The 26,858-nt window shown below is 30.3% G+C and overlaps 1 protein-coding gene across 2 annotated transcripts; it reads right to left on the bottom strand.

Moving 5' to 3' along the window:
* Positions 1-87: 87 nt before the first annotated feature.
* LOC148307946 (alpha-N-acetylgalactosaminidase-like) lies at positions 88-26,119 on the bottom strand. Of its 2 annotated transcripts, XM_088262562.1 has the most exons (10): positions 25,975-26,119; positions 24,445-24,615; positions 23,684-23,858; positions 19,506-19,680; positions 17,717-17,814; positions 16,607-16,768; positions 15,452-15,646; positions 13,690-13,860; positions 4,158-4,230; positions 88-266 (listed from the first exon to the last, which is right to left on the bottom strand). In XM_088262562.1, exons 2-10 carry the CDS (start codon positions 24,597-24,599, stop codon positions 235-237), a joined length of 1,236 nt encoding a protein of 411 aa, XP_088118688.1. In that variant the 5' UTR covers positions 24,600-24,615; positions 25,975-26,119; the 3' UTR covers positions 88-234. The 2 variants fall into 2 exon arrangements, with proteins under 2 accessions (XP_088118688.1, XP_088118689.1); XM_088262563.1 differs by lacking the exon at positions 4,158-4,230 and having other exon boundaries at positions 25,975-26,088.
* Positions 26,120-26,858: the final 739 nt, after the last annotated feature.

Genomic DNA, 26,858 nt, shown 5'->3' with positions numbered 1-26,858 from the left:
TAATAATTCTTTCAAATCGTAGTTTTATGATTGTTTGATAATTTGAAATATTACCTATCTTATCAGTTTAAAATAAAAGTCATGACAAACAGGTAATTAGTATTTTTTTATTTAAAACATTTAGACATTATAATTTGAAACAGCAAGGTACAATTCAACAATTCTTTATATCTTTATAAATTTTTAAAAAAATCAGTCACATAACACACTCTTATATAAAACAATATAATGAAATTATAGCACATGGAATTTATAAAACACCACATCTGAAAAGAAAAAAAAAAGATTATTAAAATATTTATTGCCTGTTATGATTGGAATTTTTCAAACTACAGAAAAATTCCACTACTACCTACAAAATTTATAAAATGGGTCATGACAACTGTCTTTGTCCATTATAAATAAATAGGCATAATTCATAGACCGGGTCACAATATAAAATTAAATTATTTTTGCGAATGATTTACATATTACTGAATATTTTAACCAAACATATTCTGGTAAGAAACGGCGACATAATTTTGATGATTGGAAAAGGTCTGAGAATGTCAATTTTTATATAAATATGATGAAGAAAAAACAATAATTTGATATATTTTCTTAAGAAAATGAATACAGATGGAATGACATAATTGGTGTAATCTTCGACTGCAAAATATTTATCTTCAATAAGTCTGATCAGATCAATTTTTAATGTATTTTTCATCAGTCATCTTCCTGCCCTATCCTCTATCCGGCCTTTAGACAAGACTCTAAAAAAGTCTTAGCAAGTTATTCTTTCAAAACAAAAAAAATATTTTGGCTTGTACACCAATGTAGATTTTAAATATGCATAATAATAAAAAACAGCAAATTTTAAAGGCCAGCATTATGAAAATAAAATTTTAAAAAGTACATACTGGTGGATGGGTAAATAAATATGTTTGAGTCAATAAAGTGTGAGTGACACTTGTTTGAGAACATGCAGTTTTCAACGTGGATAGTAATTTTTTTAGTAGCAGTCTAATGAATTCAATAGAATACATAAATAAGTATTTAATATTCAGGTAGTGTATTGAGTGCTTTAACCCTCTGACTGATGAGTTTCGGTGAAGGTTTTATTTGGAAAAAGGGCAGGTTATTTTTTTCTAATAATGAAATAACGCTAATGCATTAAATAATAGAATTTTTGAAATTTTATGATTTTTAAAAAATGTTTTTATGAATGTTTAAACTAAAAGAATTTTTAATTACAAAAGTAGTTTTAAAAAAGGTATTTTTTTAATAAAAAATCAGTTTTAAAAGTAGTTAAAAAAAGTTTAATAGTTTTAAAACTGATCTTAGATACACAAACGTTTCCTATCTAGCATTTCATTTCCAATACCTACAAAGGCCCATTTTGTTTGCTCGTATGTGGTATGGCAGTGTTAAGATGAGACTTGAGTAAGCTTGATGTTTGAAGAATATCTATTTAGGTAATCTTCTTTACTGCTTACTAATCTTTGTCAATGGATCTGCACATCAGAAGGATAAGGTTTTATCTGACAGTTTTGACAAAATGATTGATTTAATAAAAACAAAAACCTATACAGTATAACTAGGTGGTTAGCTTAAGCTGTATTAATGTTTATTGTTAACAATTATATCGACGTGCCCTACGTAAAGTGCTCTAACTAATTTTTTGGTGTACGTTATCTACTGACCATTATCTATAAATATAAATAAACAAAAATATATATATAAAATAAATTACGCCTAGTTTTCAGGCGTATAAGACGCTGTCTACATCGAATTTTCAAAATGAACTGAACTCCTAAAACGCTAACTACTTAATTTTGACAAAGCATAAAGTTTTAAAACGATTTAATAAATTATTTTATCGTGATTTTGAATGTTTAATACTTGTTTCGAATTTCAGATAAAACCGTTAATTAATAAAAAAAATATGTTGAAAAAATCTTATAAGCTCTCTCCTGTAAAGTAACAGATATGCAGATAGAGTACTTTACGTAGGGGCCATCGATATAATGGATGTTTGACACAATCCATAAATGAAAATACTTTTAGTTTTACTCTTTTACTAATTGACAGCCGGATGCTTTTGCCAAGAAGGCATCTTCAGCAAGCTCTCAACGGCTAATCAATATTTACATTTATATTAACACGCCTGTGTTGGGTTATTTTCCTGCTAAATTTAAAAGAACTTGGGTAAATATTTGATTTTCACACGCAAAATCAGATTCTATATAAAATAGCTGTATCTTTTCAACTATAAGTTATATTTTAATAATTTTTTTGCTTAAAAATTGACAATTTATTATGCAATAAACATTTGTTTTATTTAGCTCATAAAATTTAGCTAAAGTACATAAATTTATGAAGAAGAAAAAACAATTTTTTTATATTATAAAAGAAATATGAATCAATAGTTGATAAAAATATTATCAGCAATACATTTCCCTTAGTGGTAAATATAATTTATTTGCACCGTGAAAGTTTTTATTATTTGTTTTATAATCTTCGTGTCCCTTCAATATAAAATTCTAAAAATCGGCAGGCAGGTACATTGACATAAAAATATAAGATACTTAGTTTCCCGTACCCCACCGATAATTTGTATAAACTGAATTTTGTCAGCTCCCGCTTTTTACATATAATTTATACGAAACATGTTTGCGTCATCTGACTCCTGACAGCAATACGTCAAGTCCTTTTTTTACATTATATTTGAGTATTATTATATTTCTTTATATATAGAAACGGTGGTGATATTGCATTTTTCAGGTTTTAAACTTTGGTATACAATATAATGACATTACAAAACTGAGGAAATATAAATTAATAGGACCGCAGTAACTAATATAATAAAGGTTTGTGGGAAAAATTTGCAATCATTACAAAAGCTGATTTAAGATTATTTTATAGGATCAATAAAGGAACTAATTAAGCCATTAAATTTAAAAAAATAGAAGAAGATATAATAAACTTATTATTTTTAAATTATCTAAAAGAACAATAAAATAAAAATTACAACTTTGGCACGTGACATTTAAACAACGGTCAAATTTCACTATTTTTAACAATATCAATATTTTTTTATATCGGACACTGGATTATTCACCCTACGGATGAGGTGTCAATTTATTTAAAGTTGAAACTGGATAAGAAGCATGTATATGGAATATTTCGGGGCTTACGACCTGGCATTTGGCTGGCTTAAAGTCAACCAAATCCCAGGTCATAAGCCCTGGGATGCTCAGACTTCCATATGCATGTTCCATATCAAGTTGAGACACTTTAAAATAATTAATTGTATACACATTACACAATTTCTAAGGTTGGCTGAGACACCCAATAGAATAAAGTTTTGATTTTTATGCAAAATCACCAAAGGTGCATGCATATGACATCATCTTTCTAATGTACAGATGTCAATTAACTTTTTTTTATTAAACTGATAATAAAAAAGATTGCACAAGTTAACTAATCTTTAATCTTTTTTTAAATAATTTCTTAATTTTTGTGTTTTTATTATCATGTTAAAATGCATAACAGTAATAATTTCTTGGATATAATAAAAATCATTTATGCGTCACAAGCTTAATATCTTAATAGCAAAAGTACTTTATCTATAATTTATTACTAGAACTATAAAAAATACTAATTTTTCATGCTAATTCAGATCAGCACGCTCAGCTAAATAAATATAAGAGTGAAAAAATGTTTGATATGAAATTATTATTATTATTATATCATATTTAAATCATTGAAAAGAACTCAAAGATGCCTAAAGTAAATATATAATCTTCCCCAAAAATAAAAATAAATATAATTTATATTGTCCGCCTCCGTAGTGTAATGGTCAGCACGCTCAGCTACCGTTCTGGAGGTCCCAGGTTCGATTCCCAGGAGGAGGTCAAATAAATATAAGTGATCTTTTCACTCTAATATTTATTCAATACTACCCTGGACTGGTACCTGAAGCGGAGAGCTGATCACCTTTTTTTCATGTGTTAACGATCAAGATAACACTGTGTTTATATGATGCAGTGCCCTATGCACCATTGGGGTGCGGATAAGGGTTTGAAGATGAAGATTTGTTCATACATAGCAGCATAATGAAAATGAAAAAAATAAATGAATGAATATTATGTATTTTTTAAAGGTTTACTACATACCCATAGGTGGAACCATTATCGTGAGATTTTGTCCTTCAGTAATATTCATGACAGCCATTTTGGCAAATAAGTCCTAAAAAGAATAACACATTTTTTTTATGCAAACCCAAAAACATTTAATTATGTAACTGAAAAATTTATTCAACTCCAGAATCAATAAGCGGTCATTCTGACTGATCAAATGATTCTAATGACTTTTTTTAAACAAATATAAGTCACTAAGTACAGCTTTGTAAAAAAATGAGAAAAAAAAAACAATATTTTTGTTTGGAAATATTCATAATCTACATATCAATGATTATGAATATTTTCAAAGAAAAATACAATACAATGAGTAAAGAAAGAACAGTAAAACAAGTTTATAAGGCAAATGTGGTTGGTAATAGAAGAGGTAGAGGAAGACCGATGAAAACTTGGGATGACCAAGTACTTGAAATACTTGAGATGGTCAGGTCAGGAGTCGGAATAATCGGCAGGTAAGTATGAGCAGATGAATCAATATGGAAGAGGTGAAGATTGTTTGCAAAGACTGATTGGTGTGGCGTTCTATCTTCTCTGCCTACCCCTTCAGAGAAGCGGCGTGATGGTTAGTTAGTTAGTTATATCAACCATTTAGTTTATATTATTTTTTTGTTCTCTTTAAGTCTCAGTAACGGGTTTTAAGCATTATTTTCAATAAACCTAGCCGTTAATAAACCTAGGAGAAATGTCAGTCCATCGGTCCACTATCATCAGCCCTGGTCACGTTGGTAGCTAATATGTTGGAAAAGCACATTTTCAACGGTCCTGTGCCCATATTAGCCATCAATGACCAGAAATGTTATATGGAGCTGTTCTTTCTAATGATATTTCATCCTAAAAAATCTATAATTTTTTTGTTCTTTTGTGCTGATGATTTTCTCAACCCATTTTGATCATTCTTGAGCACCACATTTTGATTTTTTTAATCTTCTTTGTGATAGCTTGGATGAGAGTCCATAGTTAGCCAAAGAAAATAGTTTCGAAGCAATAGAAAAGCACTATAAAGATATAAAATTACTATATAAATTAGTAAGTCTGTGAATTACACAATTCTCATGCACAGATGGAGATTGAAGTTTCTCTACTACTAAAGTCACATATTCCTAAGACGCAGTTTCTTGCCATCTTAATTCTGACTTTGATCTCTTGGGAATGGTCCCATTGATCGATAAGCTAACGCCCAGATATTCAAATTAATGTACAAGTGCTCAATTCGACGTGTGCCCTACGTAAAGTGCTCTAACTTTATTTTTGTCAATTTTGAGATATTTGGTGTATGTTAGCAACTGACCGTTATCTACAAATATAAACAAACAAAAAAAATGTATAAAATAAATTACGCCTAGTTTTCAGGCGCGTATAAGATGCTATCTACATCGAATTTTCGAAATGAACTGAACTCCCAAAACGCTAACTACTTAATTTTGACAAGGCATAGAGTTTTAAAACGATTTAACACATTATTTTATATGTTTTTGAATGTTTAATACTAGTTTAGAATTTCAGATAAAACCGTTAATTAATAAACAAAAAAATATGTTAAAATACAAAAAAAAATCTTCTAAGCTCTCTCCTGTAAAGTAACAGATTTGCAGATAGAGTACTTTACGTAGGGGCCGTCAAAATCAAATTTTGACATAATCTCATTCCAGTTAAAAGCATTTGTTTCAGACCATTGCTACACGTCGTCTGTTCTAGTATTAAAATAAGATAACACAATTTTACTAACCATAAATTTGAAAAAACGTGACTTTGAAAACACATTATTTAAAATAAATAAAAATTAAATACATATTTTTCATACTTTTGTATGATAACAAATACTACGTTATTTATGCTTTTCTTTTATCATTTTTTAAGTATTTTAAATTCAAGTTGTGAGCATGTGTAAGTTATGCAAACATTTGAGGCGTAATTATTGAAAGAGAAAATTGATGTGAAGACAGAAAACTTTCTCTTGATGACTTTAGTGGAAGAGGAAATTAATGAAATTTTAAACAATATCAGAATATAGAACTTTCTACTTCTCTGCTCATGACCTACTAACTAGTCCAAGTTTACATTAATATTCGGACATCATAATTATCAAGTCAATTGAGTGACTCAGAGCTCGAACCGTCTATGCAACAATTGAATCAACCATTTATAAATGGGCCTAAGTCAGTATTCAAAAAAGAATATTTTAATATAACCTTGTAGCCTCTGCATTGTCAGAAAATAAGAGGTTTGACACGCAATAGAAGACGTATAATTACTATATGGAATGATGTGCCCTCACTGAGATGTGATAAGGTTTCCTTTCCTGTGCTAAGGTCACATTTTAAAATACACTTCGGTCTCTTTTTATGTAATAGATACGTTCCACGGAGAGTCGCATAAAAAAAGACTTGAAGTACATACAAAACCGGGGATAGGTTCCATTATTTTTAAAAACCACATAACTTCAAATCAAAATGATAGAATGTACCAAAAATCGCATAATTTTTTTTTTTTAAAATCATAAAAACAAAAACAGAAGAGCTTTTTCCTTAATTAAATATTCACATATAGGAAATCGTTTTTTAGATAAATCCTTAATCCAAATTACAGGTGCTTTTTCTGTTTTTTTTTCCAATAAAGCATCATTGCATCGTTGCACATTAAAAAGTTGAATAAGTGGCTTGATATTTATTTTTAATACATTGTTTTATATTTTTAAACTTTAAAAACGTTCTCCTGAAAAATCAAGTTTTTTGATCTATGACGTTCTTGAAAGGAGTGAGCGATATGACAAAAAATTGTCAATAAAATATAACATGGCTGAATAATGCAATCTATTTCCAATCTACCCACTTCCATTATGCATTTGTGAATAGCTCTTTTATGAAACAATAATAATTAAGACATTTAAAATACAAATGGCCGAAAAAAAGTCAGAAATTAAACACTTTCACTTGTTTATTTGACTAATTTGTTCTTTCATCTATGACCAGGTATCATAAAACTGGGTTTTAATGCAAAAACTACATTCATTTTGTTGATTTCAAAGTACAAGGAAGTCAGAAAAGAAAAACCACTCAATGGTGCATGGAGCACTGCATCCGATTTACAATGTTAACTTGATTGTTAATTTTATAAGAATTCAATTTCAATTCAACTCAATTCAATTTATTTATTTCCAATTAACATATACATTACAAACTAAAAAATTTAAAGTGTATACATAAAATAAATACAAAAATCTAAAATATGCAAGAGCTATATTGCTAAAGGTGTAGAAGAATCCCGCTTCGGAAAACTCCTTCAGACGCAAGGAACAGATCAATATCCAATGAGATATTGTTCAACATAGCGGTAGCTCTTCCTACAGGCATAACCATCGGCAGGTTGGTCCTGTGTATAGGAATGTGAAACAATCTATGCTGATGCTATCTTAGGTAACTATCGGGAACATACAGATCAATGTTTCTGGATAATTTCAGGATTTTTGATCATACCGCACAACAATCGATAAAAATGCGTAATCAAATACAGTAAGAATATGGAAGTCTAGGTATTTACGGGCTTATGAGCCATCATAGGCTGGTTTAAGTGGTAGATTGATTGGCAACCATACTACTTCAATTTTTGGAACTCGTCATCATGACTAATATATTTAAGAGCTACTGTTTAAAGATAAAAATTAAGTATACCGTTTATTACCCAGCTTAACCTAATCTAAGTAATTTAAATCGTGTTAATCAGGTTTGAAGTAGTATTGACCCAATTGAGAATTTCTATGACAAGCAATGTACACCTAGATTTTATGTGCTAGCATTTTATTGCTATTTATTTATTTTTCAAAACATATTACATACATAAGTCATATATAATATTCCCAATGAGTAATTTCTATTTTTCATTTTGGGACATGGGATTAAATTTAACAAGACTGGAACACGAGATTGTTGCGCGGTATGATCGATAATCCTGAAATTATCCAGAGCATTGGTCTGTATGTTCCCGATAGTTACCTAAGACAGCGTCGGCATAGATTGTTTCACATTCCTATACACAGGACCAACCTGCCGATGGTTATGCCTGTAGGAAGAGCTACCGCTATGTTGAACAATATCTCATTGGATATTGATCTGTTCCATGTGTCCGAAGGAGTTTTCCGAAGCGAGATTCTTCTACACATTTAACAAGAGTCTTCTTGCGTAATTTTCAATTTGTTTTTTTAATGTATACGCCTTAAATGTTTGTTTGTAATGTATATATAATTTATTAAAAAAATTGAATTGAAATTGAATTGAATTGAACACAAATAATAAGGTTACAATTTTATTTTTTTGAATAACCAAACTAATACATGGCAAAATATAAAAACAATAAACAGGTCTAATGAAAAGGCATAAGAAGCATATTTAAAATAATCAAATGAGAAAATATAAAAAATGAGAAAATATAACAATTGAGAAAATATAAAAAACATAAGGTAAAAACAAAATAAGAAAATATGACACTACATATATATCTTTCCATAAAGTATTTTTTCAGATCATTTATTTTGGATCCCCGAATGGGTTCTATTTTATATATGTCAGGCAGCTGGTTAATTTGGGTATAGGCAATATATTTTAAGGACCTTACTCCAAATTAAGAAGTGTTTATCGGCTCCACATGTATTTTTTTATGTCCTCGTGAATTATTCATAAGAATTTCTTTGTTAAAAATCGGTATGGTATTGCTGTGAGTCGTTTTAAACATTATTTGAAGCATTGTATTTGTAATCTGATAAGTTGGTAGAATGTCAAAAGGTATTATGTTGGTGCTCAAATAAATGTCTTTTACATGAATCCACAATTTTAAGCATGACTAATATTTTTGGCGGCCAAGTGTTTGAGGATAAAAATTAAATATACGGCTTATTAATCATGTCCTATTTAGCAATAAAAAAGGTAATTGTATATTTTATAACTAACTAACTAACCATCACGCCGCTTCCCCACAAAGGTAGGCAGAGAGAAAAGAACGCCACACTGCTCTGTCTTTGCAAACATTCTTCGCCTCTTCCACATTCATGCATCTTCTCATAGATACCCGACGATTATTTCGACTCCTGAACCAGCTGCTTTCAAGTATTTGACATACCTGATTGTACCAAGTTTTCCTCGGTCTTCCTCTACTTCTTTTTCCAACTACATTTGCCTCATAAATTTGTTTAACCGTTCTTTCCTCACTCATACGTTCCACCTGTCCAGACCATCTCAACACACCTTTCTTTATTTTATCGATAATGCTCATCTCAGCCTTGCATTCTTTCCTTATTTCACCATTCGAACATCTGTCAAACATCGTTTCGCCGCACATTAGTCTAAAGGATCGCATTTCGACTGCATTCAGTCTGCTTTCATCCTTCTTTTGCCAACTCCATGCCTCGTTTCCATACATAAGGGTTGGGGAACCAGGACTCTGTTGTGTACTGCCAGTTTAGCTTTCACTTTATAATTTAGACACTACATATTTACAATTTCTTTGCATAGGCGACTTTGGCTCTCATCCATTCAATTCTCATTGTCCTCCTGATATGTAAAGTGTGTTAAAAGGCTATTGAACAAATTGATTTGTTTAATTTCTTTTGAGTCGTGTCAATTTGTTTATATAAGAAAGGACATGGTCTTATTTATGGTGACAATATGGTAATGGTATGGTAAACCAATTTCATGTCTTCCTCCATAGTGTAGTGGTTAGCGCGCCAGGCTAATGCTGGAGGCCTCGGGTTCGATTCCCAAGAGGGTCAAAATAAATATCAGTGATTTATCAGTCTAATGTTTATTTAATATGACCCTGGACTGGTACCTGAAGCGGAAGGCTGATCACCTTGCCTTCGTGTATTTAACGATCAAGATAACACTGCTCCTATATGATGCAGTGCCCTATGCACCATCGGGGTGCGGATAAGGGTTAGAAGAAGAAACCAATTTCTATACATAGAATATTTAAATTTAACCTTTTATCTTTAGTTATTGTAAATAAAAAATTAATTTAGATATTTTTATGTTTTATTTCATATTCTATTTTTATTTTTTAAATATTTTTTTTTAGTTTTTTCTTTTTTAAATTGAGAAATATTTGTGTTTTTATTATTTACAAGAACACATAAATTTCATACTATTTCTGTGAGCCTAAACGGTTCATTTTTAGAAATAAGCATCAAATTGTGGTAGAGTGGATTCCAACCTAGAAACTCTGACTCAAGAGTCCGCGAAACTAACCACGGGACCACAACCCGACACTATTACGTACACAAGTCACATATATAATATTCCCGATGAATTTATATTTATATTTTTATAAAATACAGTTTCCTCAGAGGCACTTCAATTAATCATACTCAATGTAAGCCAATAAAAGCTATTATAGTTTATTGTTAAACTAATGTGCTAAAGTGACATCTCCATTAGATAGAAATTTGCAAGACAAAGCATCTCATATAATTTTTTCTTAACACATACGGAAACATGTTATGAACTGTTATACAAGTACATATGGTACATATATAATTGTCATCCAAGTAACAAAAAGGTGTTTTTGATATTTGCCATTCTATTTCAAATAAAAAGACTACGTAACCAATGGAATATTCATAATTTCATTCATTGATCGGCAGTCACTTTGTGGTAATATTTATCAATTTTTAATTAAATTCAAATAAAACACCATATTAAAAATGATGCAGAATGCTTTGAATCACATGTTACTATAGATATGAGTAAAACTTAAATAAAAAATGGAATATTCATAATTACGGTTTTCATATATATTCAAGTAAAACGTAAAATAGTTTGTATTTTAGTTTAGTTTTGACATTATGTACACTTTCAAACTAACTAACTAACCATCACACTGCTTTCCGCAGGGGTAGGTAAAGAAAATAGAATGCCACACTACTCTGTATTTGCAAACATTCTTCACTTCTTCCGTATTTATGTATCTCCTCATATACCCGCAGATTATTTATTCTGACTCCTGACCTGACCCATTTCAAGTATTTGACATACTTTATCATGCCAAGTTTTCCTCAATCTTCCTCTGCTCCTATTTCGAACTATATTCGCCACATAAATTTGTTTTACCATTCTTTTTTCCTCACTCATTCATTCCACATGTCCAAGCCATCTCAACACACCTTTCAAAGAACAGGATAATTTTAAAGAACAGGATTTGGAAATAACCCATTAATTTTTAAATTTTACTTAATAAATACTACTATTTTTACTTGGTAAATAGTGGTATATACCGAGTTAAATTTAAATGTGAAGATAGATAGATATTACCAGTGACTGGCGAATCAATTAATGAAATAATTATTTCCCTTGCTTTTTAAGTAATTTGACAGGATAGTACAATCTTATATATGTAAATTACCTAGAAAAATAACTTATAATACATGCAAGTTCTATTGAGAATGTTTCATTGCCATTGTCTTACAGTTTACTGTTTTTTTTCCTTTACCTTGTTTTATAAAAACTAATAAAAATAAGTCTTCTTCTCAAAATTATTGTATTCCAATGTCACAAAAATACAGGCTGACACAGGTTCTTAAAATACTAAGATTTAAATTGAAAAGGTGTTTTTTTTCCAAAGTCAGTATAAGTCAAGAGGTAATATAAGTCAAGAGTTGAAGACAGCTTGGTAAAGGTCAAATTATGACGTCGGCCCCTGGTTATACAGATCTGAATAATTTGACAATAGATGATATTGTAAATTAAAATGAGGTATTATTTATCAAGACCTATTATTTATTTTAAATTTAATAAATGTTATGTTTTTTTTTTTAATCATTTGTTAGCTATACTATCTCACATAGTTAGTTATACTAGCTGTACCCAGCCACGCATTGCTTCGCCTCAATCTGGTTAAATGAAAAGAAAGAAAATAGAAATCACACACATTCATATTCTAATGTATTTCATTTCACAATGCTTGTAAAGCAATGAATTTTTTTTAAATCTACGCAACAACAATGCAATCGAAAACATTGAAAACGACAACACTGTTAAGAAGCACACTGTCTGCTATGACCAATGTTTAGTGTCGCGTGTGTTTAGTATGCTCAAGAGATGACGCTACGATAGCGGTCAAAAGAGTTAAAAATACATGTTTTTTATCTATCACCGGTAATAACATAAGTGTTTTTAAAGGTATCTAAATTCCAAACCAAATGGTGAATCCCTTAAGAAGATTCAAGATTTTGAACAAACAAATATTTGCATTTTTATTCATATAGATAGTGAGGTCTGAACCCACCAAAATAAATTGAAAACTAGTGAAAGCATAACAAAATATAAAAGTACCTTGAAAAGAAATTAGAAAAGGTATTTTTTTTCAATTATCAATTTTGATTTTGATTAAAAATAAAGTACTTCATAAAACTGCTGAAAAAATATGACAAAGTGCAAGTTCAATAAATAAAATTTTAATGATCATGTTATTGACATTGTCATATAAAAAATGAAACAGAAAAAATACATACATGAAAATATGATCATAGTCCATTATAAAAAAGTTTTGAAAACATATTAACTTGATTATTTCATACAATTAAATTTCACGGAAATATTATTAGCATATTATATTAAGTTCGCATGAGCTGAAAGCAAAATTTTTCACTGAGCACAAATGGTAGTGCTCTTTTTACATCAACACTATCTAATGTTAGAACTAGAACATGATAATTATCATGTAAGTATTGACTAGTGTAGGTACATACTTATTATTCTTTTATTTTTTTGCGTAAATATAATCTTTACCTATACATGTTATGTTGTACCTCACGGCTTGAGCTTCTTCACTTACCAAAGTCGTCTATTTTCCATTTGCCCGTACCACATAAGGGCAAAAAAAAGGGATTTGCGGATTGGTACTGATATGGGTGGAGAAATAGCTCAAACTGATTTTACTAAAGTAACGGCAGTAATAGTAGATTAAAATGGAGTTATGCGCTAGAGATACTAAACGGAAAACCTTCGTGTATCTACAATCAGTTTTGAAATTAGTTAAAAATTCCCTTAAGTTTAAACATGCAGTAAAAACATAAAAAATCATAAAATCTGGAAAATATTGCTATTTAATGCCTTGTAATATTGCATTATTTCATTATCAGAAATTTAAAAACCTCTCCTTTTTCTAAATAAAATCTTAATTAAAACTCATCAGTCTAACTAAAAACTAACTAACTAACCATCACACCGATTTCCGCAGAGGTAGGCAGAGAGAATAGAACACCACACCAATCTATCTTTACATACAATCTCTACTTCCTTATACATACAGGCCGATGATTCTGACTCATCAGTCAAAGGGTTAAATATATTCCACTTCTTTTTCTGGAGTGCTAAGTGATCACCTTGCCTTCATAATTTAATAGTTATCAACTTGACACTGTGTTGATTCATCGCACTGCTCTATGAACCATTTAGGTACAGAGTAGGGTGTAAGAGAGAATTTCAAATAATACACAATGACATAATTAGGTGTGTTTCCTTACCGTAACTGTGTATCCATAAGTATTATTCAACTCTAACTCCTTTGTATCCACAATAATAGTTTGCTCCGCAACACTATTCATATTTACAAATGCGATTGCATAAGAATATAAATTTTCACCTTTCATAGGCAGTACTTGTCTTTTCCACAATTTTAAATCTCCAAAAATATTCTGTTGGAAAAAATACATATGTTACTGATGATGTTATCCGAGAATTTTTAATAGCTATGTTTAAAATAGTAGCAAGGAATAATAATGTAAGCAAAAGGTGAAATAAATTAGCATGATAACAATGTTATTCAATTGTTGTTCAAACAATTGTGGAATCGTTGAACTCAGACATGCGTACAATTTTAAATACAGTCAGTTTAAAAGTAAAATTTAGCCATTTGAATTTTATATATTTTAGATGATTTCCTTAACATTACGCACACTTTGTAAATTTGTTTATCGGTTTGAATAATGATTTAACTTTGACGTGGGTTCTTAAGGTAGAATACTTTTTTTCTTAATTTGATAAATAGCGTCTACTGGTAAAAATGTAATACTTTTAATGGCAAAAAAGTAAAGAATGATGTAACAGTCAATAAACTCTGTAAAAATAGCCTACATATCGTTTCTTTAAAATCTTTCAATAATTTCATAAATATGAATGAAAGCAATTTTTTTCATTAAAACACTGAGTCACAATCTAACCTAAACTAATGCCATTAGAATTGACCTGAACAAAGTACTAACATAGACGTATTATGGATTTAGGATGTGTGAAAACATTTTAGAATGAATTTACGGAAATTAGAGATTTGCCTAAAATAGATATCTGTTACTTTTTCAGTTACCTAAGTCTTTCTTTCCAGCTAAGTTTTTGATGTTGAATTATCAAATTTATCATGAGCTAGAATTACACAATACGCAACCCAATTTATACACTGATTGGCGTGATTTGCTTTAAGCTATTGAATCTAAAAAATGAATTGGTTTTTTACTATAAAATTTGATCGCCCATCACTGTACATATATCGCTCACTCCTTTCAAGAACGTCATAAATCAAAAAACTTGATTTTTCAGGAGAACGTTTTTAAAGTTTAAAAATATTATACAATGTATTGAAAATAAATATCAAGCCACTTATTGAACTTTTTAGTGTGCAACAGATCTTTTTAGGTAAAACCTGAAGGTTTTTTCTACATTTGAAAATATTAATTATATTTTTAAGAATAATTAAACAACACCTTTTCTTAAAAATGCAAAAACAACACTTTCTGTCCTGTAGCGGGTAAATATTAAGTTAAAAATATGCCTCTTTTGCTGGGATATAGTACATTTTCTGGGCATTCCGAAAACATGCACAACTGAAAATTAATGATTTTTTATATATGACGTTCTTGAAAGGAGTGAGCGATATGTAAGAAATGAATACCATAATAATAATAATAAATTTGGATAACTTATATAGCGCCATTTTCGTAAAAAAATACCTCAAGGGCGCTTCACGGTGAATGAATTGGGGAAAATATTATGGTGGAAATGATTTAGCAAACAAATGTGTTTTTAGTCTTTTTCTAAAGATCATCTCACTCTCACTATTTCTAACCATTGGTGGAAGAGCATTCCACGCCGTCGGTCCTGCAACAGCAAAGGCACGCTCGCCAAATTACCATACCAATTGTGATGGCATTGGGAATCAACTTAAATAAAAAATAAATCAAGAGTTTAACTTAAACCTTACAATGCAGAAGATAAATAAATTTTAAACAATACCTTGAATATTCCACCTTGGATTCCCAAAGGATCTTGATCCACAGCTATAACCTCAGCGTTTGTCAAAATATCTTTCATCTCATCTAGAATGTTGTTTAAATCATTCGACATGATTAATGGCGCCGCGAGAATTGACCAGACTGCCATCTGCACTCTGCTCTGTCCTTCGTTCAGTCCCGAATTCCCAATCATCAACTAAAATTTTCAATCAACTCGTGAGATTAAATCAAGTATTATTATGCAAAGATTTGAACACACAAAATATATTTAATGAAATACTTGTTAAATAATAAAAATAACATATTGAAAGCACTACGAATGCCCAGACTTTCAAACAACTTTATAGAATCTTCTTCTAACCCTTATCAGCACCCAATGGTGCATATGACACTACATAATAAATAAGCAGTTTATATTGGTCGCTAAATACACAAAGGAAAGGTGATCAGTTCTGCGCTTCAGGTACCAATCTGGTGAAATTTTAAATAAATATTAGAGTGAATAGAATCTTCTTCTTCTTCATCTTCATCTTCTTCAAACCCTCATCCGCACCCTAATGGTGCATAGGGCACTGCATCATATAAACTAAGTGTTATCTTGATCCGTTAACACACGAATGAAAGATGATCAGCCCTCAGCTTCATGTATCAATCCAAGGTGATATTGAATAAATATTAGAGTAAAAAAATCACTTATATTCATTTGACTCCCCCCCCCCTGGGAACCGAACCCGGGGCCCGCAGTACGGTAGTCGAGCGTGCTGACCATTACACTACAGAGGTAGACAGAATAGAATAGACCTATGTAACTAATAACCAATCATATTCATTTCTACTTACTTAAAATATTTTTAAATCAGTAAAGAAGCGAATTAATCTATTTTGTAATTAAAAAAGATGAAAGCAGAGTGGACTTACTTACTTAAAATATTTTTAAATCAGTAAAGAAGCGAATTAATCTATTTTGTAATTAAAAAAGATGAACGCAGAGTGGACTTACTTACTTAAAATATTTTTAAATCAGTAAAGAAGCAAATTAATCTATTTTGTAATTAAAAAAGATGAAAGCAGAGTGGACTTACTTACTTAAAATATTTTTAAATCAGTAAAGAAGCGAATTAATCTATTTTGTAATTAAAAAACTCAATAAAGTTACCATATCTGGATCATTCCAATGCCCGGGGCCCGAGTATGAAGACATTATTTTGTGATGTTTTCCATAATAATTTATTATCATTTTCACGCTATCCCAAGAATCTTGAATATCATGATAATTTCTCCATAAATTACATGTTTCCCTTATTTTCTCATAATTGGGCTAAAATAAAAAAGCGCAATTAATAAAAAAAATACAAATGAAATGATAATACAGTCGCATCCGCTTCTTATGATCATATGGGACCTGTTATGTATTGTGATAATAATAAAAGGCTGATTACATTAACTCTTTCAAAAACCATAACTTTGGATTTGCCAACATCAGCAAATCACTTTCCTTGCACACGTTATACACTTTTGTCACCAACGCCTGCAGGTCTTCTCTGCTATCGGCAAGAAGAATAGCATCATCAGCTTACAAAAGGTAACAGAGAGTCAAATTATTCAGCTTATCATTGTTTAATCTATACATAGAGAATAGCATGAAAGAACTGAAAGGTTTAAATATTGGAGCTGGGATGAACATGGAAATGCCGAGAATTCATATACATTTTGTTTCAATGCAAAGCCACCAAAATAGATAACAATAATTCCATTAATTGAATTTAAAAATAGTTTTTGGTAATATATATCTATTTCTAATTTAAGTTTTACTTGGCAAATACCACTATTGGTTAAAGTATAAATTTAAACACACAACTCTTTATTTGGTCATTAACTTCCTATTAATTTTTCCTTTTTTGACCGTACTTGCTTCAATAATTTCGTTAATTGATTTGGCAGTCACATTGTGGTAATATTTTTCCAAGTTTTAATACAAGTGGTATTTACCACGCAAAACTTAAATAAAAAATGGATAGTTAACAATGGCCTAGGTTTGATAACAATAGAGCGGATTATTTTTAATTTAGTTTTAGGACCGACTGATCATAACAATAACAGATAGATAATATTATCCGTGATCACAGTAAACAAATTCCACCGTATTGAATTGTAGTACTATTTTTAAGCGGTTGAAAAGCAAAATATTAGCTAAAAGTGAATAATAATAATAACTACAATATCATAAATTAAATCATTATTATTTCATTATTTTATTATACCTTACCTTTACTTGAAATATATGTTCTTGATAATACGGCCAGCTGCAGGAAAAGACTATTGGTCTTCCGGTTTTGTTAAGTTCATTCTTGAATTCAGGATACCCTAAAATAAAATATTTACACATTTAATATTCATATATATAATAATAAAAATATAATACTCAGTATTGTTTGACAGAAGATTGTTAATGACAAATATTTGAAAACTACTTTGAAACACTATACAAACTATATAATAGCAACTGTTTAAAAAGATAATAAGCTAGGTATGTTTTAAAAGTGTATTGTAAAATAATCACAGCAATACAAAATAATAATAATAAATTCTCATACTGTATTACAGACTTTGATGCACTTTTGTCTTTAAAAAAATTGCCTCTAAAATTCAGGTGCATCTTACACTCGAAATTAATATCCAGTGATTGATTCAAAATTCCCGCCAGTCTTAAAAATAGTTATATATTTGATGCCACAGGAAAACCTATATTTATCTGGCAACATTGTAATGATAAGTATCATACAATAAAAAAAAATTGTCAAAACACCACACATGCACTTGTGGAGGTCCTCACCAAAAAGTTATTTATTTCCAATACTGCAAAAAAATCTTTTAAATGCAAATCTGTTAGGTTTACTGTATTCTATCAAAATCTTAATTAAAGTTACGACAAAACGTGACCAATCCTGTGCTAAACCAATATGAAATCATTAAATCGCACCAAAACAATTTTACAAGCTAGAATTCCTGATTACTTAAAATCATTTATAATAGAAATGTAACATTTTGATGAGGACCGCCACATTTCGCTCACTCCTTTCAACAACGTCATTTATCAAAAATTGACAATTTTAAGTTGTGCATGTTTTCGGAATGCCCAGAAAATGTCCCAGCAAAAGCGGCATATTTTTAACTTCATATTTACCCGCTACAGGGCAGAAAGTGTTGTTTTTGCATTTTGAAGAAAAAGGTATTTTTTTTTTTGTTTTTAACATACCAGTATTTTAAATGGGGAAAAAACCTTCAGGTTTTACCTAAAAAGATGTGTTGCTCAGTAAAAAGTTCAATAAGTGGCTTGATATTTATTTTTAATACATTGTATTATATTTTTTAACTTTGCAAACGATCTCCCGAAAAATCAAGTTTTTTTATATATCGCTCACTCCTTTCAAGAACGTCATAAATCAAAAATCGACAATTTTCAGTTGTGCATGTTTTTGGAATGCCCAGAAAATGTACTTTATCCCAGCAAAAGCGGCATATTTTTAACATAATATTTACCCGCTACAGGGCAGAAAGTGTTGCTTTTGCATTTTGAAGAAAAGGTATTGTTTTATTATTTCTTTTAAATGTACTAAATATTTTTCTAATGGAGAAAAAAACCTTCAGGGTTTACCGAAAAAGATCTATTGAACAGTAAAAAGTTCAATAAGTGGGTTGATATTTATTTTTAATACATTGTATTATATTTTAAAATTTTAAAAACGATCTTCTAAAAAATCAAGTTTTTTTATTAATGACATTGTTGAAAGGAGTGAGCGATTTGTAGTACATTTGTGCTTTAAGATTTTAAGGTCAGTTTGGTTTTATAAACTAAGATTTTTTTAGTCTGGTTTTGCAATCTAATAATAAAAATGGTAAAAATGTTATTTATTTTTAAATTGCTTAAAAATTAAGATGCATCTTATAGACCGTAATATACGGCAAATAAAGAGTTAGTTGGTTTGTTCAATCTTCTGTCAGAAGAGCTTAAATTTTTAATTATGTTAACAGTACAGTAACACAGTATGATTTACCGAAATCCAGCTCATTAGACAGAGTAAAACATCCGTCTAATTTAAGGTAGTCTACCTCCCATTTGGCAAATGTTTCCACATCTGTCTTCACATGACCTTTGGAACCAGCATATTTCTCACAAGTTACGGTTCCATAATTTTCGTAAATACCGAATTTCAATCCATTATTGTGAATCTGGTAAAATAAAGGACATTTTTACTTCAAATAAACACTTCAAAAGCATGTTTTCTCTTTTATTTATTCCTAAAATCACTTGCTAGGTCCTATAATTTATAGCCTGCGCCTGTCTGCCTCCGTAGTGTAGTGTTTAGCGCATCTGGCTACCATGCTGGAGGTCCCCGGTTCGATTCCTAGAGGAGTCAAAATAAATATGGGCGGTTTTCACTTTTATATTTATTTAATATCACCCTGGACTGATACCTAAAGCGCAGGGCGCAGGGCTTACCTTGCCTTTGTGCAATTAACGATCAAGATAACACTGCGTCAATATGATGCAGTGTCCTATGCACCATTGAGTGCGTATAAGGTTAGAATAAAAAGATAATTTATGGCATAAAATTTAATAGAGGAAAATATTTAATTCCCTGGTAGCAACATAATAAATGCGACATTATAATGAACTATATAAAAAAAAAAAGTTTCATTTAAATTAAATTAATACTTTAGATATATGAAAAAAATTGTGATGGTATATTTTTTTGAGTAATACTCTGCTGTATTTTCGCATAACTAATATTCCATTTTTCATTTATTTCCAAACCATTTATATTTATGATTCTACTGGTGTTTCTTTTTGGACAAAGCACCCACAATTGAACGAATACATTGCCACAAAAAACTGGTATATTTTATGATGATATTTTTGTTATAATTTTTTTCAAGGGCTTCATTATTGCATTATTGATCTTTGGAGAATTTAACTATCGGAGTTGCTTGACATTTAGAGGAAAGGATAAAACCTCCGAGCGAGTGTCTTAATGGAAACCAAGGTTGGGAAGTAAGGGGTTTGTTTTATTATTCAAAATATGTTTAAGAATGTTAAAATTTTGTTCGTCTGCCTCTGTAGTGTAATGGTCAGCACGCTCGGCTACCATACTGGAGGTCCCGGGTTCGATTCCCAGGGGGGGTCAAATAAATATTAATGATTTTTTCACTGTAATATTTATTCAATATAACCCTGGATTGGTACCTGAAGCGGAGGGCTGATCACCTTTCCTTCATGTGTTAATGATCAAGATAACACTGCGTTTATACGATGCAGTGCCCTATGCACCATAGGGTGCGGATAAGGGTTTGAACGAAATGAAATGAAAAAAAATTGTAAATAAAAATAACACTTGACACTGGCACAAACATCCTCTCATTGGGTGACAGACGAATAAAAAAATCATAAAATGTAAAAAAAAAACTATGATAAAACACCTGTTAGTGAAACATATTATCTTTGAATATTTTACATATCGCTCACTCCTTTCAAGAACGTCATAAATCAAAAATCGTCAATTTTCAGTTGGGCATGTTTTCGGAATGCCCAGAAAATGTACTATATCCCAGCAAAAGAGGCATATTTTCAACTTAATATTTAACCGCTACAGGGCAGAAAGTGCTGTTTTTGCATTTTGAAGAAAAGGTATTGTTAAATAATTATTTTAAAAATAGGGACCTCCAGCACTGTATCTCAACGCGCTTACCGTTACACTATGAAGGTGGACAAATAATGTAAGTACCCAGATGTTTCCGTTTTGTAAAAAAAGTCATCACTATTCTATGAGCCTCTTACTATTTGGATGCACATATTGCTCACTCCTTTCAACAATGTCATCAAAAATTGTCAATTTTCAGTGGTGTATGTTTTCGGAATGCCCAGAAAATGTACTATATCCCAGCAAAAGCGCCATATTTTTAACTTAATATTTACCCGCTACAAGGCAGAAGGTGTTGTTTTGCATTTTGAAGAAACGGTTTTGTTTAATTATTTTTTTTAAATTTACTAAATATTTTTCAAATGGAGAAAAAACCTTCAGGTTTTACCTAAAAAGATCTGTTGAATAGTAAAGACTTCAATAAGTGGCTTGATATTTATTTTTAATACATTGTGTTATATTTTTAAACTTTAAAAACGTTCTCCTGAAAAATCAAGTTTTTTGATTTGTGACGTTCTTGAAAGGAGTGAGCGATATGTATTATTTATAATCCTTAATGGTATGTAATATCTTTTACACGGGAGATGATTTTGCTGTTGAAATTTACAGTTTTAATTAAAATACATTTATTCAAAATAAATAAAAAAGGTAATTTAGCTAAAATACACAGATCCATAGTCCACTGAGATATTTTATCTGCATATATGCAAATGTAAAAATTATTATTGACATCCCAATTCAAGGTTCTTAAGCATTTCATGCTCTACGATGAGCATCACTCACAAAAAAAACATTAATTTGGAATATCGCTCACTCCTTTCAAGAACGTCATAAATCAAAAAACTCGATTTTTCAGGAGAACGTTTTTAAAGTTTAAAAATATAATACAATGTATTAAAAATAAATATCAAACCACTTACTGAACTTTTTACTGTGTAACAGATCTTTTTAAGTAAAACCTGAAGGTTTTTTCTCCATTTGAAAAATATTTAGTTTATTTAAAAAAATAATTAAACAATACCTTTTCTTCAAAATGCAAAAACAACACTTTCTGCCCTGTGGCGGGTAAATATTAAGTTAAAAATATGCCGCTTCTGCTGGGATATAGTAAATTTTCTGGGCATTCCGAAAACATGCACAACTGAAAATTTACGAATTTTGATTTATGACGTTCTTGAAAGGAGTGAGCGATATGACAAGTTGTCCTCGCATAATATATTTAAAATTATCTGAAATAATGAACAACAAAAGACTTACTGTCTCATTCAAATCCTTATTTTTTTACGTACACAAAAGAGTTAGGAAAATACTTTTTTGGTTCATTTTCAACAAATTACACTTGACTGAAAAAATAATGAATTTGGTTATGAGTGCAACTCAACCTCGGGTTACAAGTCAAATTATTTCCATTAGACCATTCACATCAGTTATAGCAAATAAAAACCTATCAGCGGAAGCTAAACTGGCAGTGCACAACGGAGTACCGGTTCCAACTCTAATGTATGGAAGTGAAACATGGAGTTGGCAAACGAAGGATGAAAGTAGACTGAATGCAGTCGAAATGCGATCTCTCAGAAGAATGTGCAACAAAACGATGTATGATAGATGTGCGAATAGTGAAATAAGGAAGGAATGCAAAGCTGAGATAAGCATTATCGATAAAATTAAGAAAGGTGTGTTGAGATGGTTTGGACATGTAGAACGAATGAGTGAGGAAAGAACGGTAAAACAAATTTATGAGGTGAATGTTATTGGGAAAAGAAGCAGAGGAAGACCGAGAAAAACATGTCACGATCAGGTATGCCAAATACTTGAAAGTGGTCAGGTTAGGAGTCGTAACAATCGGCGGGTATGTATGAGGAGATGCATGAACGTGGAAGAGGCGAAGAATGTTTGCAAGGACAGAGTGGTGTGGCGCTCTATTCTCTCTGCCTACCCCTGCGGGGAAGCGGCGTGATGGTTAGTTAGTTAGTTAGTTAGACCATTCACAACCCAAATTGTTTATAACCTAAAACAATTTTCCCCAAATGAATCACAGAGTGATATCTTCCCATGAACTCATATCTAAGATTCGTACACATGTTGACAATCAAAAACTTCCTTTCTTTATCTATGTATAAAGCATTTATTTTGATCCGCTTAACCTGTCCGGGAGTAAGTTTCTGCGGACAAAACTATATCTGGGGGTCAGTTTTTTTATATTTTTTTTACTTTATATAATTTTATATCATAGTCGATGCTATAAGCAACATATTTTGTTGAATATTTTTTTTCATTTACACCAGTAAACATGATTTATGGAAACTTCAATAATTTTGCCGTAAATCATGTTTTAAACATGTTTTGATATAAATCATGCCATAAATCATGTTTTGTATTGGCCGTACATGTACGGCCATACTCCCATGAGAAAAATTTAGTATAGCCGTACATGAACGGCCATACTCCCGAACAGGTTAATAATTGAGTTGGTAATTTTCCAGTGTGTTTGATATTCTTCAAATGAATTATAATAATCTAATGAAAAAACTTACATATTTGGAAATATACATCATCCCATTGGGGAACCTGTCCCAGTCTGGTTGTAGAAATCCATTACGATCCCGGGTTTTTTGCATCCAACAATCATCAATGATAATATACTGATAGCCGGCATCGGCATATCCATCTGTTATGAATTTATCAGTAACACCTAGCAACAACCGTTCACTGAAGACAAAAATGCCTATATTATTTTGAGAAATAAAATAACTTTGTTTTTTTATCCACTCACTTTTATTATTGATAATAAAAGTGATTGGATAAAAAACATAGGTTTTTTATTTCTCCAAATAATATATTTCAATGATCCACAAAGTTAGTGCTTTGAATATTGAAAATAGAAAAATGTCTGCTTCAATATAAGTCTTTAATTTTGGTACTGCTAAATTGTGTATTATAATTTAAATACAAAGAAAATATTATGAAAAACTTATAGTAATATGAAAATTACAATTTTTTTTTACCAATTTTTATTTATAATAAAAAAAAATCCTGACCATATTCTGCGCCCCATAGAGCACTATATAAAATAGATATATAAAATCAATTATATTTATTTGACCCCCCCTGGGAATCAAACCCAAATCCTCCAGAACGATATGCGAGCATGCTGACTATTAAACTACGGAGGCGGAGAATAGTATTTGCGAGGTGATATTTAAATTAAGGATTATTTGTTTTCCATTTACAAGCCATCGAAAAGATACCTTTTAATGGAAACATTTAATATTTTTTAGAGATAGGCTGCTTTTACCTTAAGCACTCGTTGGGTTCGCTAACACAATCAGTTTTGCAACGGTAGCGACCCCACGTCATCCATCCCATGGGTGGAGTCTTGGCTAAACCATTGTCCAATCCATTTCCAAAACAAAGTAAATATGTAGCAATGGTGAGTCGAAACCACATCATTTCACAACTGGTGATACTAAAACGTAACATAAAAGGAAAAACAAGAGATAAGCAATTTGAAAACAATTTTAAAAATTACAATAATCAGAAGGCCACATGTTGGCTTTGAGATTGCTCAAATCATCTTCTGAATGCTGAGCATCATGGTGTTCTGGGACAAAGATGGCGGACTTCAAAACAGGCGACCTGGCATAGTCGGGTAGACACTCGACTGCGAAACTGGCGTTGCTGGTTCGATTCCCGCCAGTTGCAAAATAAATTCAATAAATATTTATTTTTAATTGATCTAGGCATATGTAATGCATTTTTTATATCAATCTTCCTTTTCATAACTGTCCCACCTGCAGACAAGGCTCTAAAACAGAGGCTTAGCGGTTTATTCCTTTTTTTAGATGAAATTAAAGATTTCATGTGGAAATTTGCCCCTGGGAAATACCTGGTGGCTTAATTTATTTGTAACATCCTCATTTTTATCTTGGTAATAGAACAAATTCGCAAAAAAAAATATTTGAGGGGACTTCATTTCTTCCATCCAATGGCGGATAACTCCAGACTATGTTTAGAAATGAGTGAATGAATGAAAACTAATAAATAAACTCGAGTTCTTTGTAATCTCTCAAAAAGTTGTCCCTTGTTAGGGTTCCAAATTGATATTGACTTGTTTATTTAGTCATACACAGGGTTTTTTTTAAAACAAAAAAGGTCCTGGAACTCACTTCATGTCAAGCTTTTAACTTTAAAAAGAATATATTTAAATATTATTTAAATATTCATCACAATACCATATTATATCGTTTTGATGAATTACATAAATAAATATTGTAATTACGTAAGCGCAAACATTGTTTCGCATAATAGAATTAAAAAAAAAAATAAAAAAAATTATCTGTTAAAAAAGGTGTCAGAACGCCGATCCACCGCGTTACATGGAAAAAAAAGCCCTGGTTCTACATGTTGACACTCTATTTTGACTCTATGAAAGAGTTTAGACATTTTATCTTCACTGTTGGATATTTAGCGTTGAGTCATTTGGATATCTCATATTGGTCTTCTGCTGTTACGCTGCCTTCCAACTTATCTAATATTTTTCTCTTTTTATATTCTCCATATATATTAAATAGATCCGAAAATAGTATATAACCTTGTTTCCTGGCTATTTGTACTTGGAATTACTCTGAGAGGAACTCATCTACACTTACCCAGTAGTCACTTATATAACTCATATAAAGTATAAATTTTAAAAGAAAAATATTTTTTATTTAAATAAGTAATTAATAATAATTAAATTATTTTTTATGTCAAGTTGTACTAAGCATTAAAAAATTCATTAATGTAAAAAATATGAAATAAAAATCAATTTTTATATTCAATTCACCTTATTATTTCAATTTGAAGTTTCGAAATACGCACATTACGTGCGCATAACGCATTCTACAAAATAATATTTCCGATATTGCACATTTTTGCAGCAACCTGACACTTGACACTTGTCAATTTTTGACGTTTCGTATTTGTTTAACGACAAAAAACATGTTGCCATACAAATAATTTATTGAATAAAAGTAAAAAGTACTTACTTAGCGATAAGTCAAATGATTTTATTAGGAAATCAAAATGACCCACCGTCACAACCAAATTTGAAGACAATATTTGATTTTTTGTGACAACTTTTGTTCAATTTAGAATACAGTATATTATTATATTTTTACAGATAAAAAATCAAATTAAATGTTACTGATTTTGTATATGTAAAATAAATTTAGCATAACTAGTTTTTTTCACTTCCATACAAAAATAAATTAATTTGAAAAATTATGAGAAGAGTAAAAAAAACTTTTTAAATTACGATTAAAAACATATTCGGAGAATTGCTATTTTTATATTATTTCATATTATTTCGAACCATACCAAACCACACTCGTGGGTGCTCGATTGTTTCTTGCTCCTTTTTTCAATCTCTATTTGAGAGAAATCACATTCATTATGTACATAACAATTACTTCTTTTAAAATAATTTTGGTTGTATATGCTAAAAAAGTTGAAAAAAGACTTTAACTTTAGTTCATACAATATATAAATCAAACACTATCCAATAATAAAAATTACAAAATCAGTGTATTTGTGTTCTATACAGGGCAGCTACACTATATAACAAAAATCAACTTAGAAATAAAATTTATTACATGTATCACATTTTATTAGATTTTTCAGAATTTTATTTTCTTTAAGGGGATAAAGATTTTATTTATACTAAAAGTC

Source organism: Brachycentrus maculatus, unplaced genomic scaffold, assembly GCF_059751285.1.
Source record: "Brachycentrus maculatus isolate JH-2025_06_01 unplaced genomic scaffold, ASM5975128v1 h1tg000184l, whole genome shotgun sequence".
NCBI lineage: Eukaryota > Metazoa > Arthropoda > Insecta > Trichoptera > Brachycentridae > Brachycentrus > Brachycentrus maculatus.
This window is presented reverse-complemented; position numbering and strand designations above follow the sequence as displayed.

Excerpts from the sequence above, each read along its gene's own strand:
- LOC148307946 (XM_088262562.1), bottom strand. The coding sequence starts at position 24,599 with ATGATGTGGTTTCGACTCACCATTGCTACATATTTACTTTGTTTTGGA. Across the intron at positions 23,859-24,444 it reads GAACCCAACGAGTGCTTAAG|TGAACGGTTGTTGCTAGGTG; the intron begins GTAAAAGCAGCC and ends TTTTGTCTTCAG. Across the intron at positions 16,769-17,716 it reads AACATATATTTCAAGTAAAG|CCCAATTATGAGAAAATAAG; the intron begins GTAAGGTATAAT and ends TTTTTATTTTAG.